Source organism: Microtus oregoni, unplaced genomic scaffold (genome assembly GCF_018167655.1).
Source record: "Microtus oregoni isolate MIOR12 unplaced genomic scaffold, Mior012 000031F_ref0000149, whole genome shotgun sequence".
NCBI lineage: Eukaryota > Metazoa > Chordata > Mammalia > Rodentia > Cricetidae > Microtus > Microtus oregoni.
Genome location: NW_024543090.1, coordinates 4,689,498 through 4,709,955, shown reverse-complemented (window position 1 = coordinate 4,709,955; position 20,458 = coordinate 4,689,498). Strand labels below are relative to the sequence as shown.

Genomic DNA, 20,458 nt, shown 5'->3' with positions numbered 1-20,458 from the left:
TGGGGACCAAAGTGTGGGTCCCCAGAACCCATGTCAATGCCTAGTGGGGGTCAGGAGGGTCCACAACCTACAATTCCAGCCTCAGAGGGTAGAGATGGGATTCCCAGAGCAAACTGGCTAGCAAGACTAGCCATGTCAGTGAGCTCTGGCTTTGAGTGAGAGCCCTGCCTTGATGAATAAGATGGAAAAGCTATTAAAGATAATTCCTGACATCAACATAGGCTTCCACATGCCCTGACACACATACACACACGCACGTACATGCCATGAAAAGTTGAAAAAAGAATATCCCTTCTGTTTGTGGGTTTTCTAAGAAGCAACTTTAATTAACACATTCACTTCATTAGCAAAGACAACATGCTAAAAGGTACAATAATTTTTCATTGGAATGAAAGGTTCCCATTGTTTGGTTCCTTGATCCTATAAAGAATAGACTGAAAGTTATAGAGACCCAGTTTCTGGATGCAGTCCCATGCGTACTATGCCGGTGGTTACTGCTACCCAGCCCTCCACCCTTCCCTCTGTGCTGAGGACACCCCCCTAACGTGCCCATGATTTGGGAATTCCGTCCATGCACAATGGTGTCCAGGCACTGGATGGAAAGACTTGCCCATCTGTAGAGACTTGAATTGCGAGGGACAGAATGATCTAGAAGTTCTATCATGTGTGTATGCCGTCTGGGCTGAGGTGCCAGAAGACTTGATTTAGTCTGGGATGCTGTCTCCCTGTGGCATAGGCTGCTCAGAGTGGCTCCCAGGTTCCAGGACAGAGGGAAGCTTCCCAGGGACCCAGCTGTAACTATGTGGCCTTTTATGACATAGCTTCCAAAGCTGTGTTGGTGTTACTTTGCCACACTCCAGTTGGCAGAACAAACCCAAGTTCACTCAAATTCAAGGGGGGAGGAAATAGACTCCCACTCAGAGCTGTAAAAAAAAAAATGCCGCAATTAAAGGGACTGCCACAAACATAAACACGAGTGTGCTTAGGGAAATAATGGAATCCTGAATTCCAAAGACCGAGAGGGACCACGGAGGACTCTGTTTCCATCTCTCCGGTCAGCTTTCTTGGCAGCTTCCCTTCTGTCTTCTGTCTGGACCTCTGCAGGTGTTCCTAACTGGTCTACTGATGTCCACTCTTGCCAGTTTTTCCTCAAGCCGCAGACAGAATAATTCTTCCCAAACATTCCCTACTCCCCAACCCTCTCCATCCAGCTGAAACCCCCGAAACTGTAGCGATCCAGCCAGCACCCACCTCTGAGGTTTTATCTTGCTGCCCACCACCACTCTTCATGATAGACTATTGCCTACCTTCTTGTATTAGTTTTTATTCTTACTTTATTTTATGTGTGTGTGTTCTGCCAGGGTGCATGTCTGTGCACTATGCGTGTGTACACTACCAGAGGAGACTACCAGGACTGGGTTAGAGATGGCTGTGAGCCACCGTGTGGGTGCTGGGTATTGAAACCGGGTCCTTATGCAGAACAGCCAGTGCTTTTAACCAATCCTGTCCCAATTCCTTGTATTCTTGATTCTGTTTCCTGTCACAGGGTCTTTGTTTATGCCTGTTCCTCTACATGGACGTTTTTACCTTCCTTTGCTCTTTGGTTCTTGCTGGTCACCTTCTCAGTGGCGTTCTTCCCCACTTCCTTAACCAAACCATACACTCAATGATTTCTCTTAAGGATGTGTATCTACAGTCTATAGCTTCATGTTTATATTTGTGAGAATGTCAACTTTATATCCATATTTCTATGAAGCCAGAGACCATGTATGCTTTTTCCTACAAGACATTGTCTACTCCAGAGTATGGCATATAGCAGGCATTTGCAGGGAGGACGTAAAGGAGCAGGGAGGAGGGCAGAAGTGAAGGAGGGGAGGCAGTGATGAATCCCTCTGAAGGATGCCCCTTCAGGTGCTTGTTGGAGTGATGAGCTCAGTAACTTAAACGAGTGTGTTGAGCTTCCCATGGTTTTATTGATTAGAGACATCTTTCTTTTATTATTATTTATTATTTATTATAATCTCTCTCCTCCTGGTCCTGGTTCTTTTGTTAAATAATACAGCCAAAAAGTTTCCCCATGGCTGGTCAGATGGCTTATGGGTACAGGCACACACTGCTGAGCCTGATGACCTGAGTTTGATTCCCAGAATCCACATGGGGGAAAGAGAGAACTGACTCTTGCAAGCTGTCTTCTGACCTCCACATGTGTGTTGTGATGTGTGTGTGCAAACACACACACACGTGAATGTTTAAGAAAAGCTTTCCTGGGCTGGAGAGATGGCTAAGTGGTTAGAGCACTGACTGCTCTTCCAGAGTTCCTGAATTCAATTCTCAGCAACCATGTGGTGGCTTACAAACACCTATAATGAGATCTGGTGCCCTCTTCTGGCCTACAGGCAGGATACTGTATAAATAAATAAATAAATAAATAAATAAATAAATAAATCTTTAAAAAAAAAGAAAAATGTGTCAGGGAGATTCTGACCCCCATTCGTGAGTCTTTCTAAATGTTTCTAAAATATTTAAACAGCAGAGAAAGATGAACCGAGTCCCCGAGGTCAACAGCAGGTACAAACACTTACCACCGTGCCCCTTGAAGGCTCTCCTCATGGCAAATTGGATATTTCATTTAAGAGCGTATCTTCATCCTCGGAGATAAATACAGTCTGCAGCTCCTTAACAACTCTGGTATTCCAGGCTGCTATGTGTAGACGCTTACAAAGCTCTGAGTGTCACCTGGGATCTCAGTGCTGGCAGATGAGAACCTCTCTTTACAAGGAAAGAGCTCCACCAAGATCATGTGCTGTAGAATGTATCTTCTATTTAAATGTGAAGTTGGGGGTCTGAAGAGGTAGCTCAGCTGTTAAAAACACCTGCTGCTCTTGCAGAGGACCTGAGCTGAGTTCCCAGCACACACGTGGCAGCTCACAGCAACCTGGAATACCAGTTTCGTAGCTTTTTGATGCCCTCTCCTGGCTTCCTCGGTCACTGCATGCACATGGTGCCCATAGATACATCCAGGCAAAACACACATATACATGTAAGATAAAATGATACATCTTTTAATTTAATTGATATTTGAAAACATAAACGTTGTACACATTAATTGGATGCCACAACATGTTTTGATGCATAGATACATTGTGTAATTTTAAAAGTAGGTTGAAGGCCTCTCCTTAATAGTTATCATTTTTTCCTGGTAAAACACACAAGGTCCACTCTTCTGGCTTTGTGACTTGTACAACACGTTGTCGTTAGCTCTGCTCAGTGCACTATGCAGCTGCACACCAGAACGTCCTCCTCTGTCTACCCCTAGCTCAGTGCTGCCTGTCAACCTCTTTCCACCCCTCCCTACTCCATTTTCCCTGGCTTCTTGTAACCGCCAATCTGGTCTCAACTTCTGTGATCTGTATCTGTCATTGTTTGTTTACGTGTGTGTGTGTGTGTGTGTGTAAGAGAGAGAGAGACAGAGAGACAGAGAGACAGAGAGACAGAGAGACAGAGAGATGGGATTCATGCATGGCATGGCATGTGTATAGAAGGCAGAGGGCAAATTTTGGGAGTTGGTTCTCTCCTTCTACCCCACGGGTTCAGGGATTAGACTCAAGTTATCAGACTTGGTAGCAAGTGCCTTAAGTCACTGAACCATTTGGTGGTCGGAATGAGAGTGGCCCCCAGAGGCACATGTGTTTGAATACTGGGTCCCCAGTTGGTGTAGCTCTTTGGGAAAGATGAAAAGATGTGACCTTGTTGGTGGAGGCATGCCACTGGGGCAGGCTTGGAGGTTTCCAAGTCCACACGTTTCCAGTTAGCTTTCTCCACCCTGTGCTTGTATAGTAAGATGTAAGTTCTCAGCCACTGCTCTGGTGCCAGGCCTGCCTGCCTGCTGCCAGCTCTCTGCCATGCTGCTCACACGCCCTAATTAACCCTTTGAAACTGTAAGCCCCAAGCAATCTCTTCTTCTATAAGTGACCTTGGTCATGGTGTCTCATCACAGCGATAGAATTGTACCTAAGACTGCCATCTTGCTGGCCCTCCATGTCAGACATTATCTCAACTGAGCAGTACAGAGAACAGTGGATTTGATCCTAACTCAGTTTTAGAATTTTAACTTAATGTTTTATTTATTAATCACCATATAAAATTATATGTTCCCTTTGACACTTTCATACTTACTGTTTAGTTGATCCCTTCCCTGCCCTTCTTGCCCCTCTCCCTGCCACTGCCTTCTGTCCCCACTGTCCTCCTTTCTAATATTTTCTAATATCCTTTCACCCCCTCATTTAAAACCTCTCCCCCTACCTTGGGCCCTTTCTAGTTCCATAACCTCCACCCACCCCCGTACCACATACATACAGACATAAAAAAATTAGAAGCTAGGACCTATGTATGGGAGAGGGCATATGATACTTGTGTTTCCTGGTTACCTGTTGCCTGGGATACCTCTCTTCACATAGTATTTTCTAGTTCCATGTTTTCCTATACTTTTCATTTTTCTTTACAGTTGAAATATCATTATCCAATCATCTGTTGATGGACATCTAAGCTGACTTGATGTTTTTGCTATTGTGGCTAAAGAAGTAATAGACATGGATGGACAAGTAGCTCAGTGATGGGACATAGAGGCCCTTTGGTCGTATGCCCAAGAGTGGGGTAGGGGAGTTGGATGGTAAATGTCCATGCTGATGTCTATAGTGACCTCCCCAGTCTATACTCCAACAGTGACTAAGGGTTCCAACTCCTCACATCTTTGCAGCATTTTTAAATGGCATCATTCTGCCTCTAGTGAGACAGAATCTCTAAGTAGTTTTAATTTAGAGTTGCCTGATTGTTAGATGTTGGACTTTAAAATAATTATTTATTGGATACTTGTATTTCTTCTTTGGAGGTGTGTTTAGCTCACTGGCCCATTCATTCACTGGCAGCTCCATGCACACACACTCACAGCTCTATGCATGCACACTCACAGCTCTATGCAAGCACACTCACAGCTCTATGCACACACACTCACAGCTCTATGCACACTCACAGCTCTATGCACACACACTCACAGCTCTATGCACACACACTCACAGCTCTATGCACGCACACTCACAGCTCTATGCACACACACTCACAGCTCTATGCATGCACACTCACAGCTCTATGCACGCACACTCACAGCTCTATGCACGCACACTCACAGCTCTATGCATGCACACTCACAGCTCTATGCACGCACACTCACAGCTCTATGCACACTCACAGCTCTATGCACACACACACACAGCTCTATGCACGCACACACTCACAGCTCTATGCATGCACACTCACAGCTCTATGTATGCACACACATCGTTGTTGGGCTTGGCGTCACATGCCTTCATGTGCTGAGACATCTCATTGGCCGGGAAAGTGATCTCTGGGATGTCTTCCTGCAGCATTTAAACGTCTTACCCACAAGTCACACTTGCCATTTTGTTTATGACTCATTGGTCACATGGTGCCCGCCAATCATCATGGTATTTTAAGAAGTTCATTCATGAGGCTTCATGACGTCATGTACTCAGAGGGTAGAGAGAGCATTAATGAGTGTCACGCACAGCAGATGGCCCATCTCAAAACTATTCATAAATACTTCCTCCCCATGCACTGGGAGTCGTGTGGGAGAATAAAGGCTCCCCTGGGAAACCCTGGATCCTAGTCAGAAGAACCAATCCACCATGGGCCATCATGCAGAGCCTGGGGTTTTTCATCAGCCTCCTTTGGTGTGGTCAGTGACCCTCCCATCACCCCCCAACATCCATCCCTCCCCTCATTTGCAACATGTTTGTGGGAGAACATCTTGCCAGAAATGAGAGCTTAGCTTGAGCATCCTTAGTTACGAGGTTGTGTCTTTGAAACAAGATGAGTTTGCTTTGACTCTGGAATCAGACCAACGGATGAATTGTTTCAATATAAGTAAACAGGGATCATCGGTAGGTTTCACCTGACTGCCACACTATCTTCGACAGATTCTGCATTCACTCCCATGCATCACCAGACGTGGCTGTATGCAGATACACAGTGTCTGTTAGGAGAGGACACGAATGCAGAGTGGGGAGGCGCAAAAGCAGTAGTGTGTGCCCTCCGTGTGAAACTTCAGCTGCCCGGGAGAACACCCCTCAGGTCGCCTGTGGTAACACTGAAGTGGTTTTCACTGTAGACCATGAAGGGGGTCCTTGGAAGAGCAGGGACTTCAGAGCAGTGCTGTGTAGATTTTTGTGTCCTGGAGCTGTGTGCCTCCTGATGCTGCTGTCTGTTGAAGGTGGGTTTACCTGGCTGAACCACGGGGAGCTTTGGGTCCTTTAGGTAGGGCCCCACAGAATCCTGACAAGGTTATAAGGAGCCAGTCAGGCTTAGGGTGGCTTCCTCAGAAGACATTGGTCTCCTTACAGAATGTAACAGCGTCCCATTGAGGATGGTGGGCTTATACCCTGACAAATCCTAAAAATGACTTGAGGCCAATTTCTTTTTCTTCTTTTTTTATATATATTTTATTTATTTTATTCATTTTACATACCAACCACAGTTCCCTTTCCTCCCCTCACCGCCTTCCCCTATTTCCCCCCAACTCACCTCCATCCACTTCTCAGAAAGCATAAGGCCTCCCATAGTGAGTCAACAAAGTGTGAGGCCAATTTCTTATATATGAATCTCAACAATGGAAAATTTTTTTAAAACAAGAATACGGGGCTGGGGAGATGGCTCCAAGGTTAAGAGCACTTGTCGCTCTTTCAAAGGACCAAGGGTCAATTTCTAGTACCCACATGGTGGCTCACAACCATCTGTAACTCCAGTTCCAGGGGATCTGGCACCTTCTTCTATGGCCATGTGGTCCACATGAATACAAGCAGGCGAAATATCCATACATATACATAAAATAAAAATAATTTAAAATTGTTCTTTAAAGAAACACAAGAACACAAAGGATCAAAAGGAAAATGTCCATGTGCTCTTATTCAGAGTGAAAACTTCCCATCTGCATGTTTTTCCCAAGCCTCACAGAGAAACTGGAAAGATCGTTTCGGAAGACGGTTACTACTGAACTTTCGTCATGGAGAGGATGTTGCTTATCATAAAGCTTTCGCGTTGAAAGACTTTCTCCAGTTGTTCACTTCCTTGCTTGGCAGAATACAGAACAGGAGAAAGGCAGCCTAGCCCCGGCAGGGAGGAGCCCTCACACCCTGGCCTGCTCCTGTGCTCGTCCTCTCTGCGGGCCAGGCTCCTAGTTACAGTCAACAGAGTAGCCCAGGTTGTAATCAGAACTTATTAGCTTAGTGATTTTTCTACACAGAGAGCCCAGCCCATCCCTCCACCTCCGCGAGTTCATTTGCTCCGTACAGGTGCTGAGTGGATTCGTTCTGCTGTGCCTGTTGTCCTTAGCTATGCCACAGATGCCAGAGACACATGCTCAACTCTGGGTGGCTGAGGATAGCTATCAACCAGACGTTCGGAATTCCTAATAAATGGTTTCTATCAAACGGTTCTAATATTTTAGCTAAGATTGTAGAAAGCTCTACAAGTACTCTTCCTTTCGTTTAAAACTCTTAAAGCCTTAGGGCCCGAGGAGACGACTCAGTTGGTAAAGTTCTTGCCCCTGAAGGACTGAAGGACCAGGAACTGAGTTTGATCTCCAGAGGCCAGCAGAAAGCTAAGCAAGCTGGTGCATGCTTGTAATCCCAGCATGGGGGAGGTGGAAGCCAGAGGATGGGTCCCTGGAGCTCTCTGGCAGGTTAGCCTAGCCTCGTTGGCAAGTTCCAAGTCCCAGTGAGAGATCTCATCTCAAGGAACTGTGGACAGCTCTAGAGAACCAAATGGTACTGAAGGGTGATGTCTGACCTCCATATGCATGGTTAACCTTACACATATCAGTGTAGACACACACACACACAGAGAGAGAGAGAGAGAGAGAGAGAGAGAGAGAGAGAGAGAGATGCTGAGAAGAGAAAGGAGAGAAGGAGAGAAATATTAGCTAAGAACACTTAGCCACCTTTTGTACCACCAACCCAGAGGAGCCAGGAAGGGGGCATCATAGAGAAGGACGTGTGCCATCCCACGGTTCCATCTCTCCCACCTTCCTTTCCTGCTGCGGTCCAGGGCCTCCTCACCTTTCTGCCGGGGCGTCATGCATTGTGCTGACAGTTCTGGTCTCAGCAGGTGCTGATAGTGACACCAGGCCTTTCGAGAAGTATCTCCTGTCCTAGGTGGGAGATGAATAATTTTTCCTTTTGCAATAACCTAATGTGAAAGAAATCTCTTCTGTTCCTTGACACAGCATGAACAAAGAACCAGGAATCCCTTTAAACTCGGGAGAAATGCATTTCATTGAAGTCATTTTTCCTTAGAATATATTCTTGAAGATATTTTTCTTGAGATGTATTAGGGGCCTGAGAACACGTTCATAGAGGATGGTCCTTCTTCAGTACTGTGCATTTTGGGGTCTTGGCTCAGATTTATTTTGGTGTCATTTGTTAGCTGTAGGTAGCCATGTCTGTCTGATTTTTGTGGGCTTTTATCCTGGTAGGAAATAGGAAAAAAATGAAATACATGAGTGTCTTTTATAATATTGCTCAAAAGTCCTTTTATCAGCTAGGTGTGGTTTGCACACGCCTTTAACCCCAGTACCGAAAGGCAGAAACAGGCAGATCTCTGTGAGTTACATGTAAGACCCTGTCTTCAAAAGAATTCCTTCATCAAAGACTACTTTTATGGCACTGCCCTGTGAATTCTCTGCCTTGCACATTTGGACTGAGTTCCTTGTTCGAATTGTTTCACGACGGGTCTATGGTGATTGGAAGGGCTCTGTGGCCAGGCAGAGCTGTCTTGCCTGCTCTGGTCTCCAGCCCCTGCCCATCGTAGCCGTATCTCGATCCCATGTCTCACGTGGATGCTCTCTTCCACAGGGACAGACAATCTACAGATACATGTCACTCCAACCTCAGAGTCCATTCCTCTCGGGAAATTGTTACCAATTTCACCAACATGGCCTTTTTTGGAAGTCAAGTCTTCCTCAGCAGCAGATAAAATCAAGAATGTTCTGGGACAGCCTTCCGACAACACAAGCTTGCTGCAGCTATCCCAGACACCTCTTCCCAAGGCACGCCACAAGACCAGGGCTCGTGTGGACTTCTCTTCGTCCCTTTACCAAGGAAGTGGACACGGCGCCTCCCCGGATCTTGCTAAGGACTCCATGGAGACTGTGGTCCACCCCAGGCCTGAAGGGGAAAGAGAAGCGACAGCCATGTCAGGTTTGCCTCGCACCAGCATGCTTTCCCCATTGCCTAGAGCCCCGCCAGCTGCCTCGAGGGCTGCTTCCCCATCACAGCCTCTGGTGGCGACTCCCTCCCTTTCAAAGCATCCCTTGAGGTCAGACAGCCTTCCCCTTCTCCCTCCACCATCATCATCTTCATTGGTCCCTGGTTCATCTCATTCCATCACTCCTAAGCCTATAGATCACCCCACCAAAGTGCCTGTGTTTCCCCAAATCACACCAGCTGATTCCTCTTCAGGTCAGAACCCAGTTAATGTCCTAAAACCATTTTCTCACAAAACAAACCACTTTCCATCCAGAAATGCCCGGACTTTCATTGGTACCCCTCCTCTAGACTTTTCTAGACCCTTAACAAAGCAGTACTCTGAGCTGGTCCCATCAGGGATTCCCCACTCAGCAGGTTCCCTGATTCCCGGGGCTCTGAGCTCCCTGGCAGAACTATCTCTTCCTTCCGTAGCCCCTGGAGGCCTTCCAGGTGGAACCTCCTCGTGGCCAATGTTGGAAGAGCCCTTGAGTTCTGCATCCACCCAGCCAGGCCCCACCGCGAGGGCTGTCAGAGGGCGCAGTGGGGTATTATCGACCATTAATCTGGGCACAGCAGCAGCAAGCTATGAGGCTTGGCCCCTACACGTCCAGACTGCAGAGTCAGGGACGAGCAGCAGAGAGCGAGCCCCTGTTCCTCCTGCAAATAGCGCCACCACCTGGCCACATCTGGCAGCGGCTCCGGAGAATTCCAGGAAGCCCTCCCGCTCCCCAGAAAACACCCCTTCCTCCTCGCTGCTTTCTCTGCCACTCACTACACCCAGTCAAGAGCAAATGGACCTTTCTGAGGCGGCTCCTGGATCACCACTGAAGGGGACGGGCGCCCCTCCCTCCCTGCTTACCATCCTCCAGCCCACTAGAGACCGTGCCTCCCCAGACCCCGTGCTAGAAGCCTCCAGTCCCCAGGAAGATGGCCGTGGTGGATACCTTCCTGATGTAGCCATACGCCTCCCCTCCAGCAAACGTCCTGATCTTCCCCCTACAGTTTGGACATTTCCTCAGCAAAAAGAGGACAGGGTTACAGCCATTTGGGGGGGAAATGAGAAGGCAAATGGGACAGTTCCTCTGTGGGCCCTTCCAACTAAAGAGGCGTCAAGTCTTCAAGCAGTGAGTGGATTCACCTCTGATTTTAACACAGGTGAAGTCTCTCCTCTCATCAAGACAGCACTAAGAACAGACCTCTCTCCTTCAGGGTCACCTCCATCATCCATGCTCGTCTCACAAGCCCCTCAGGCAGGTTCTCCTCCTGGCTCTTCCAGCACCAAGCTGGAGACTCTGGCAGCTGTGGCAAGCCCGTCTGGGTTGCCAGCTTCAGCTTCCAGACAGGTGCCAGCCCTTCCCTCCTCCCCCGATGTCTATGAGTTCCCAACAATGGAAGGCACGAGAAAGCCAGCAGCCACAGATGTTCTCTGGAGCTCTCTTGCTGTGGCAACTGCATCCTTCTCCACAGAATCGACAATATCTGGTTTGCCATGGCAAATGGATAGTGATTTAAACACTCCCACAATTAGCTCCACAAGCTGGGAGCCTCCTCCAACTACTGTGACTCTTCCCAGCCGTACAACTTTGGATGCCAATGCGATACATCCTCAGAATTTCAAAGAGGCTGTTGGGCAGTTGGTGACTACAGATGGCTTTAACTTTCAGGATCTAGTCTTCAGTCAGAGTGGCAATCAGCCCCTGCGGCCATCGGAAGGGGCCATAGTTGAAAGCCACGCAGACCTCTGGCTCACAAGCAAGCACCCAAGAGACTTTGACGCAGCGATAGGTGATTATTATCCACCCACACGTCAACATTCTATGTCGCAGCTGCCTCTCCGGCCAGCCCATCCTCTTTGGCCAACCTGGCCAAGCTTAGCTTCTGCAGCTAGCTTGCAGCAAATGCTTTCAGATGGAACAGACACAGATTCACAAATTTCCAGTGACACCTCTCTGTCGCCGGGAAAGAATGGCTCCCCACAATTCCAGAGTGTCTTGGAATACCACTCATCTACAGACTCCACTTCCGTATCAACTGGTGCCTTTTCCAGGACCCCCTCCAAAGTGCTGCGAACTTCTCGGCGCCCCAAGACACGGACAGGTGCAGCCACTAATGCAGGTAGTTCGCTTCCTGGTACCCAGAAAACAGGTATGACTGCTTTTCCGGCCAAAGCATCTTCAAGCTCAACACAGATGCGCAGCTTTGCTTTGAAGCAGCCCGCCTCCCCTCGGTCTGTAGTGAGGTACAACTCCAGACAGGCATGCAGCTGATCCTCCCTGCCTCCTTGAGTTTTGTGAAAGTATTCAGAATTTATTTCCTTGTTATCAACAACCATGGCTTTGCTGTACGTGGCATTCGCATTATGACTAATTGACTTAATGAACCTAAGGTTGTTTTGCCTGAGTTCTCCCCGCTGCAAGCCTGGAGCATAGAGACATCTTACACTAGCAAGCTCATAAGTTACATGTCTTCATCGTCAGGAGAGTGACGTGTGCATCCCAGACCAATGACAAACTCTTCCTTTTCTCTCTTTGCAGTGGAAACCTCAGTGTCACCCAAGGGAGAACTGACGGCAACAGCTGCAGCCGCTGCCACCACCACCCTGTTTCTGAGGAAGTCAAGCCCAGCAGCGTTGTCTGCAGCCCTCACTGCTAAGGGCACTGGCAGCAACGGCGGTTTAGCCAAGAGCGGTCTAACCACAGCTCTAGCTAAAAATGTCACCAGCAAAGCAGCGTCCAGCCCAAAGGTGACAGCAGGGACAGTCCACACTGCCTTCCCAATCACACCAACCTACATGCTTGCCCGGACAGCACACAGCATGAGCACACATACAGCCACACAAGGGGCCACGGGCTCTGCTTCGGGCCTGTTGTCCACCACACACCTCCCCAAGAAACCACAAGCCATGCACACTGGCCTCCCTAATCCCACCAGGCCAGACACACCCAGAGCATCCACCGCCCGCCCGCTGACAATCACTGCTGCACTGACATCCGTTACAGCATCAGTAAAGGCCACGAGGCTGCCATCTCTGCAGACAGGAAACACGGACGCTGCTTTCCCGGCTGTGTCTACTGCAATGGTCACAACTGGCAGGATGGCGTCCAACTTGGACTGTCAGATGTCCCACAGGCTCCTAGTGAAGACAGGTGAGAGGCCACAGTCTTATTGGTCTGAGGACATAGGGGCAATCCTGACCTCAGCCATCCAACAGAACGGGTTCTCTTAGATCAGTGCGTGTCAATCAGGAGTGCTCTCGGCCTCCTTCTCTGAGGTGTGACAATGTCTGGAGACATTTTGGTTGTCGCACTTTGGGAAGGGGTGTTGCTTGGAACCTGTGGGCACCTGGGATGGTGTTGAACGTTTCACCGTGCTCAGTCTGGACAATAAAGACTAACTGTGGCTGGAGACAACACTCAGTTGGTAAGGTGCTTAACATGGTGACCTGAGCTGACCTCCTGAAACCCATGTTTTAAGAAAACTGGCTACGGTAGCTTATAACCCCAGAGTTCTGGGAAAGCAGAAACAGGCAGATTTCTGGAGCTCCCTGACCAGTCTGTCAGTCTAGCCTACTTGATGAGCTACGACCTTGTCTCAAAAAACAAGCTGGGTAGAACATGAGGAATAACCTGGGGGTATTCTCTGCCTTTCACATACAAGGACACACACTCACACGCACACACAGAGACACACACTTGGGGGTGGGGTGGAAGAAAGAGACAGACTAATTAGTATGTCAAGGTTGAGAAACCTTGACTCTCATCAAGTGTCAGAAAAGGGGAACGTTGGATGGCACAGATCCTAGCCCTAGGATTGGTTCTGGCATCAGAAGTGTCTAGGGAAACCACAATTAGCCCAGTGGGTCAGAAAGCTCCGGAACACAGCGTATTTTGTCTGTGAAGTCTACCAGTAATGTCTCACATGAATAAATGATGTGGATCATCTAACACAGATTCTTGGGAATCGCTGTGCCGTTCAGAAAGGTTTTCTTAATAGCAGACAGTTGAATCGCATGGTGGGTGGGGTCTGGGATTTCTTTTGATGTCAGTGGGGTTGATCTCTTCTCTGCCCCACTCCCTGGTTGCAGAAAGCAAGTCTAGAATACTTGGAGTGTTTTGAATAGTGCAGTAGTGTTTTCTATAAAAAGCACTGGACAGATTATTTGAGAGAGCATGCCAGTGTTGAGTGCTCATTCCCGCCTTCCTCCTCGCCCCACAACGAACGAGGAGAAATTATATCTTGAGACTTATCTTATTCTAAAATGGGAAATTGTGAAACTAGGCACAGCAGAAAATACAGTATCTCTTTCTGTTTCTCTATTATGCCATCTGGATTCTTAACCCCTTCCCCTCTCCAGATCCATGCCTTCTTCTTCCAGCCCCCGCCCCGCAGAAACACCTTCTCAGCTGCTCTCTTCTTCAGTGCCCCCACCAGATCTTTCTCGTCTCATTCTGAATATCCCTTCTCTCCATCCCACCGCCCACTGCCACTACCTCGTGCCTGCTGTCACCATCACTGCTACCCTATACACATGTCTCTCTCTCTCCAGACCTCAGTCTATTTACCAGCATGTAGTCAAAGGGGTCTTCTAGAATACATTTTAAATTCCTATTTCCTCTCTCCCTTAGAATTAAGTGAAACACATACACAGACAAGATTCACTCCTCTCCCCCCCCCCAGCCTTTTCACTTGGCACCCCTGGCTCTGGGAGTCGGGGTAAGGGGGAGGGCAGTCCCTTCCTCTTGCTTAGCAGACCACTGTCACACTTCAGTACTCGTCAGAAGCATAATTCCCATGGAGACCTTCCCTGATCCCAACCTCTTCCAGAAGCCTTGGTAGAACTCTAATTTCCTTCTAATAGTGACAGTTAAATTCAGCTACAGATGCCACTTGCACCTGTGAAGTGGGCCTGTCCCTTCTGAACTGATCAGAACTGTAGAACTCAGTTCAGGGTCAGTCTCTAAGTATGCCATTACAGAACTGTGGTTGCATGTTGACCTGCTGGGGGCCAGGAATGGAGGCTGCTGGTCCTCACAGTCAGAGGCAGAGTGAGCTGGAAACGATGTGCGATCATCAGCACACCAACTCTACAGCATTAAGACCCCCAAAACGGCTTGGGCCTTCAACAGTCACTCCTCAGCCTGTCCCCTGATTGGTGGACCTTTGCCGATTCAGCCGTGCTCTGGGTTAGATGGACGCCGAGACTGGGGGCTGACTGGTCACTATGACGTTCACTAGTAACTCTGATTGCTGTGCCTCTGTTTCACCCCACAGTTTTCTTCCTAACTCAGAGGAGAGTGCAGAGCAGCGAGTCCTTGAAGCTTGGTGTAACCAAAGGGCTCACGCAGGCATTGCGGAAGGCTTTCCACCAGAATGATGTCTCCGCTCACGTAAGCTCCTTCCTTCCTAAGACGGCCAATTCAGCCCACACCCCTCGGGCTCAGAGTAGGAGTAGATGTTTTCCTCCTTCCTAGGCGCCACACCCACACTTGCTGGAAGCAGAAGTTTTTGACATTTTTAGCAGAGAGCTAACGTGTGTGGCTGGAGAAAAGGGTCATTTCAAGAGGAAAACTTGAGACTAATTACCTTTATTACTTTCATATTTTTAAAAATTGTCCCGTCATTGGAGGAGTATTTGGTTTCCTCTAGAAGTGATCAATGCATTGTTGTTTTGTCTTTTGTTTTTTTCTGTTTATCTTCTGCACAACTATAAACAGTGATTTATTTCTGGACATTTAACAGGTATAATAAAGTCAGGTAGATATTGCATGCTTATACTTTCAGAAAGTGAGAGGCTGAGAAACAGGAGGATTTACCCAAGTTTGAAGCTATCCTGGGCTACAGATTAAGACTGTCTCGAAAACCCAAACCCAAACCACTACTACTAACAACAAAAGCCCTAATTACTCAGATCTGGAAGAGGAGTTCCACTTTGTTTGGCATGCCAGCAGCAGACAGGGAAGTAAACATTTTTCCCTCCAAACACTCCAATGCCAAGTACTGCTTAGTAAGTGCGGGCTGGCTCCAGTGGCACAGCCAAGCGGCAGAGGCATTGTTTTACAGTCTTTTGGGTTGATCCCAAGTGTTAGAGCAGTGAATGCAACTGGCAGCCAGCGGGCTCCCTTTTGTACGACTTAAACATATCATTCTAGCGTCCTCTTCTGATGGCCTGGGTAACAGCTGCATCCAGTCGAGTCGTCCCACCACCCATCATACAGGGGATTAGGGTGAGATTTTGGCACATCCTCGTTTGGTCGCTGTCAATCTCTCTTTTACAGTTCTGAAAAAAAGAAATCGAGAGGAAGCAAGAAGGGAGAAAAGGAGGGAAAAGTACTGGAAACCTTAAAACTTTCAAACCCAAAAGCTGAGCACGGAACTGCTCTCCTTCGCGTGCCTGGCGTGGCTTTTGCGGGGCCGCAGTCCTTTTCTGGGGGCCTCCGCAGCTTCCGTTCTTCCTGCACAGCACTGCAGACCCCTGGAACTGTTTCTAGTCTCTAAAAATAATTGGTGCACTCTGTAAACTTAACACACAGTTTTATATCAGCATATATATGAACGTAAATCAGGATCACTTTCCATGAATAAGTGGTAGTGTCAAATGTAGCACAAATTCTAATTGGTCTTAAAAAAAACACAGAATCAGATATTGGGGTAAATGCTCAAAGATCAGAGAAGTAAAGGAGCCAGCCACCAGAGAGACTTTTTTTACCTCAACTGAATGTTCAGACCGAAGCGGGCAAGATCCTGTCCCCAGGAATCCTCAGACTGAACGGGTTATCCTGTCTTTACAAGTCCTCAGACTGAATGGGGTATCCTGTCTTTACAAGTCCTCAGACTGACTGTCTTGAGCTCCTCTCTCCTCCCACCTTATATTCCTCTCTCTGCCCAGCCATATCCCTTCCTGTCTCCACTTCCCTTGTGTTGGGATTAAAGGTGTGTGACTCCCAAATACTGAGATTAAAGGTGAGAGCCACCACCACCTGGTTCTATTTCTCTTTGAGACTGGATCAATCTAGTGTAGCCCAAGATGGCCTTGAACTCACAGAGATCTGTCTACCTCTGCCTTCCGAGTGCTGGGATTAAAGGTGTGCGCCACCACTGCCTGGCCTCTATGACTACCTAATGGCTCGCTCCACACTCTGATCCTCAGGCAAGCTTAATTTCTTATAGCACAAACAAAATATCACCACAGGCAAAAATGAGACTAATGGGCACAAAGAGTTCCAGTTAGCCGACATTGTCCGCACTAGGTTGGGGGGCAGAGCCTGGCATCGCTTTGCTCCGATATTGGTTCGTTCCTTTGTTTGTTTTTAAAGACATACGGGGGTTATAAATGTATGAAAAGCAAATAGTCCCCGAAACAAGGCTTGCTCTTTGAAGAAATTAGAAGGTCTGGGAAGTTCACAGCATGCTCACTGGGTGAGTTGTTCCTTGGGGCTGTGTTCCCGGGCCATCTTAAAGCTCCTTGGTTAGTCATTTTTATAAAGAACCATCGAGAACACTTTAGAAGGACCAGATTGCATCCATCATGTTGCAAACTCAGTTTTCTTGAGTTCTTTGAAAAATGTTTGTGACTTGGGGCCTTGTGCTAATGGATTGCTCCTGACCTGTCTCTCCAGCCTTACAGGGATGCAGATGCAGGAATGGGGAAGTATGCAGAGGTTAAGACAGTCTGACACACAGCATGAAATCCACGGGAGAGGGGTGGGGATGCTGGTCACATCCATAATCTGGGTGTTGAAAGTATCAGTGAACGAGCATGTAAGGCAGGGTTTAGACAGTAGATTGTATGTGGTCTGGGTTTTACCACAACACAAAGAATAAGGGAAGCTGGAGATCTGCTTGAAAGTAGAGCTTTTGTCTACTGTGTACAAAGTCCTAGGTTCAATCTCCAGCAAGACACACACACACACACACACACACACACACATATATATATATACATACATGCATACACATGATGCATACAAACACACACAAATATATACACATGTATATACACATAGACAAACACACATATGTACAGACACAAACATATAGTCACTCAGGCATAGAGAAAAGCGAAGAGATTATGTAGCAGGATTTACCCTATATACATATAAGTATATGAATGTGTATATTTTTATATTTCTTTATTACTTAACAAATGAGAGATATCCAAAATGTGCAACAAATGACAGAGACAACTGACTACTTGGGCAATCACCCAAAGTCTCGCTTGCAATGTTGAGTCAACCAACTTTGGCTAAGTCCTAACATAACTGACATACCATTATCAAATGTAAGGAACTTTTTTAGAATTATCCTACCCTGTCTTGGCAAGATAAGACAGTCCTGTTTTATATCTTAGTTAGTAGTTGAGATATGGGCTTTTTTTAACCCAAAGGCCAGTACTGCCAAGAAGACAAGCTCCCAGTGGAGTGTCTTTGGTGTTTAATGTTTTCTCGGGAGTAGAGTGGCATTGCCAGGAGTAATTGTGTCTCGTTGGCACAGAATTTTAGGTTAGATTAAAGGCCATTTTCTACAGCTCTTCAACGAGGTTGAATATTATACTATCTATACTAAATATAATCTCTGTGTATCTAAAAAGACCTGCCGGCTAGCTCAGTCGGTAGAGCATGAGACTCTTAATCTCAGGGTCGTGGGTTTGTGCCCCACGTTGGGCGCCAAATATGTAACGGCGTAAATAATTGTAGGCAGATTGTAAAGAAATATATACAGCTTTAATGAAGAAATAAACTTACAGGACCGAGGTTCCCGCAGAGCACAGGAAGCAGGAAGTGGCGTGTGGGCTCCTGCGCACCCGATTTATAAGTAAACATTCGCCCGAGGCAAGCCCGCCCCCTAAGGGGCTGGCTTAACCCTACATTTCTTTACATACACACACACACACATATATATACATATACACAAAAATATGTATTTCCAGGCAAAAATAATTGACAGGAGATCCACATAGCAGGTAGTGGTAGTAATAACTGAGACAATTACCATTTTCTCTCTTAATTTTCCAAAATTCCAATTTTATGATAAACATCACATTTAATATATTAAAAACAAAAACACACACTTAAAACTATAAACATACAATATCATCAACAAAGCAAAATGCAGTAAGAATAAGTTTTAAAACTTCAAAATCCTTCCACTGGAACAGAGAGGGCTTAGGCTGTCAATACCCTTAAGACTCACCTGGGAGAAAAGGCCTCTGATTCATCCCCACCTTGGCCATGAACCAGGATCTAAGCCAGGGAAGGCGTCAAGCCTGAAGGCTTCCTCTCTGCTTCAAGGCAGAAGATTCTACTTTAGATACCTTGTCTCCCATTCTCAGAACGTGTCCTACTTCAGTCACCGTCTCTGCCTTTTCCCTACCAGCAATAGTGAGATGTCTTAACTTTTTTGCTAAGCAGCATTCTGCTTCTTAGCTGTCTCTTCTGCCTGCTGCTCCCTCTTTGGCATCCTGGTGATAGAATTAGTGCTCAGTGGATCTTACTCAAAATACTCAAGGAATCCAAAGCCAGATTCAGCTTTATCTTATGTAGTTTGATGTGAGTTTTATTTTGTTGTATTGTCATACTTTGGAATTCACGTGTGCACTTTACAGAGTTGTTAGGATATATGTTCAATGAGAAAATCATAGTCTACAGTCTTACTAGGTAGCAGCTGGGACTCTAAGAACACAAAGAGGAACTTAAAGTACTATGGGAATAAACAGTGCATTCTGGGGTCCATTTGTTTTGTAGGTGGACATCCTGGAATATTCTCATAACGTCACGGTTGGCTACTATGCTACCAAAGGCAGGCTGGTGTATTTGCCTGCTGTGGTGATGGACATGCTGAGTGTGTATGGAGTCAGCAATGTCACTGCCGACCTGAAGCAACACACTCCCTCCTTACAGTCTGTGGCGGTGCTTGCCTCCCCGTGGAAGCCCCAGCCTGCAGGTGCCTTCCAGCTGAAGACAGGCAAGTCCCATCATCCAGGGCCAGACAAGCAGAGCACAGTCTAGAGCCCCACTGCCAGCTGCTTGCCAGTATCCATAGTCCTTATACAGTCAAACTTCCCTGCTCATCAGTATCCAAGTTCCCCACTTCAGAACACCCGTAATTCTGACTTTCTTGGGCATGTTCCACCCTAGAGGCTATTCCTCCCAATCCATATTCTTAGTGCATTGCAGCACAGAATCTACTACTCTAAGTTGAGCACCTATAAAACCTATAGTCTGGAACTAACAGGTTTTAACTGTTAGTGACATAGTCTCCCAGCAAAGACTTTGACAGCTTTCTCTCAATTTCTCTTGTGGTTGCTGGTTTGCAAAGTCTGTGAAGCACACGTATGGCGGTACCATGGTGATGGAAACCATCAGCTTAGTATGGAGGACAATGATCATCCCCATGCACAGAAATCGAGGGCACTGGTTGTCATGTTTGAGCAGATGTCTTCAATCTCGTGGGATAAAGTCATGACATCCTCTGTGTTAGAGAGCACTTTGGGCTCATTCATGCTTTAATTATTCTCTGTTATAAATCATCTTAGGAGCCACCTTCAAAACTGTAATTAAAGCTTGGCTGGTCTTACTGTTTATTTGCCTAGTTTCTGTAGCCTAAAAGTCACACAGTTTTGTATCACGACTGCTATTGAACCTGAGGAACTCAGACAGCGTTGGTGAGTGGTGGTGACTGCGGTTCTTTTTCTAGTGTTGCAGTTTGTAAGCCAGTCGGACAACATTCAGTCCTGCAAGTTTGCCCAGACGATGGAGCAGAGGCTGCAGAAGGCATTCCAGGATGCAGAGAGGAAAGTCCTTAACAGCAGGAGCAACCTGACCCTTCAGGTAGGGAGGAGAGACCTCAGGCTGCACAGCAGACAGCAGCCATAATGCAGATAGTGCCCCTCCCCGTTGAAAAGCTTTCATAGGCAAGTGTAAGTTTGTGCTTTTGGCAAGTGATATAGACAGCCATGGCATTGGTGAGGGTGACTGAGGTTTGGCTATGGCAGGTAGGATTCCACGTCACTGTGAAGCTACCATGGTTCAGGGATTAATATTTGGTTTTTGTATGTAATGCTTCCTTCCTTCCTTTAAACGGTTATTTATTTATTATATATACAATGTTCTGTCTGTCTGTATGCCTACGCACCAAAGAAGGCA

The 20,458-nt window shown here is 47.0% G+C and overlaps 1 protein-coding gene across 4 annotated transcripts in view; it reads left to right on the top strand.

Annotated features, from left to right (window-relative positions):
- Window positions 1-20,458, top strand: part of Kiaa1549l (KIAA1549 like) — a 269,359-nt gene that overhangs the window by 143,763 nt on the left and 105,138 nt on the right. For 2 of the 4 annotated variants that reach the window (XM_041678800.1, XM_041678799.1), the window contains exons 2-6: window positions 8,925-9,269; window positions 11,852-12,463; window positions 14,589-14,704; window positions 19,058-19,277; window positions 20,010-20,143. In XM_041678800.1, coding sequence (XP_041534734.1) covers window positions 8,925-9,269; window positions 11,852-12,463; window positions 14,589-14,704; window positions 19,058-19,277; window positions 20,010-20,143 — 1,427 coding nt within the window. The other 2 variants (XM_041678798.1, XM_041678797.1) reach the window with 2 other exon arrangements.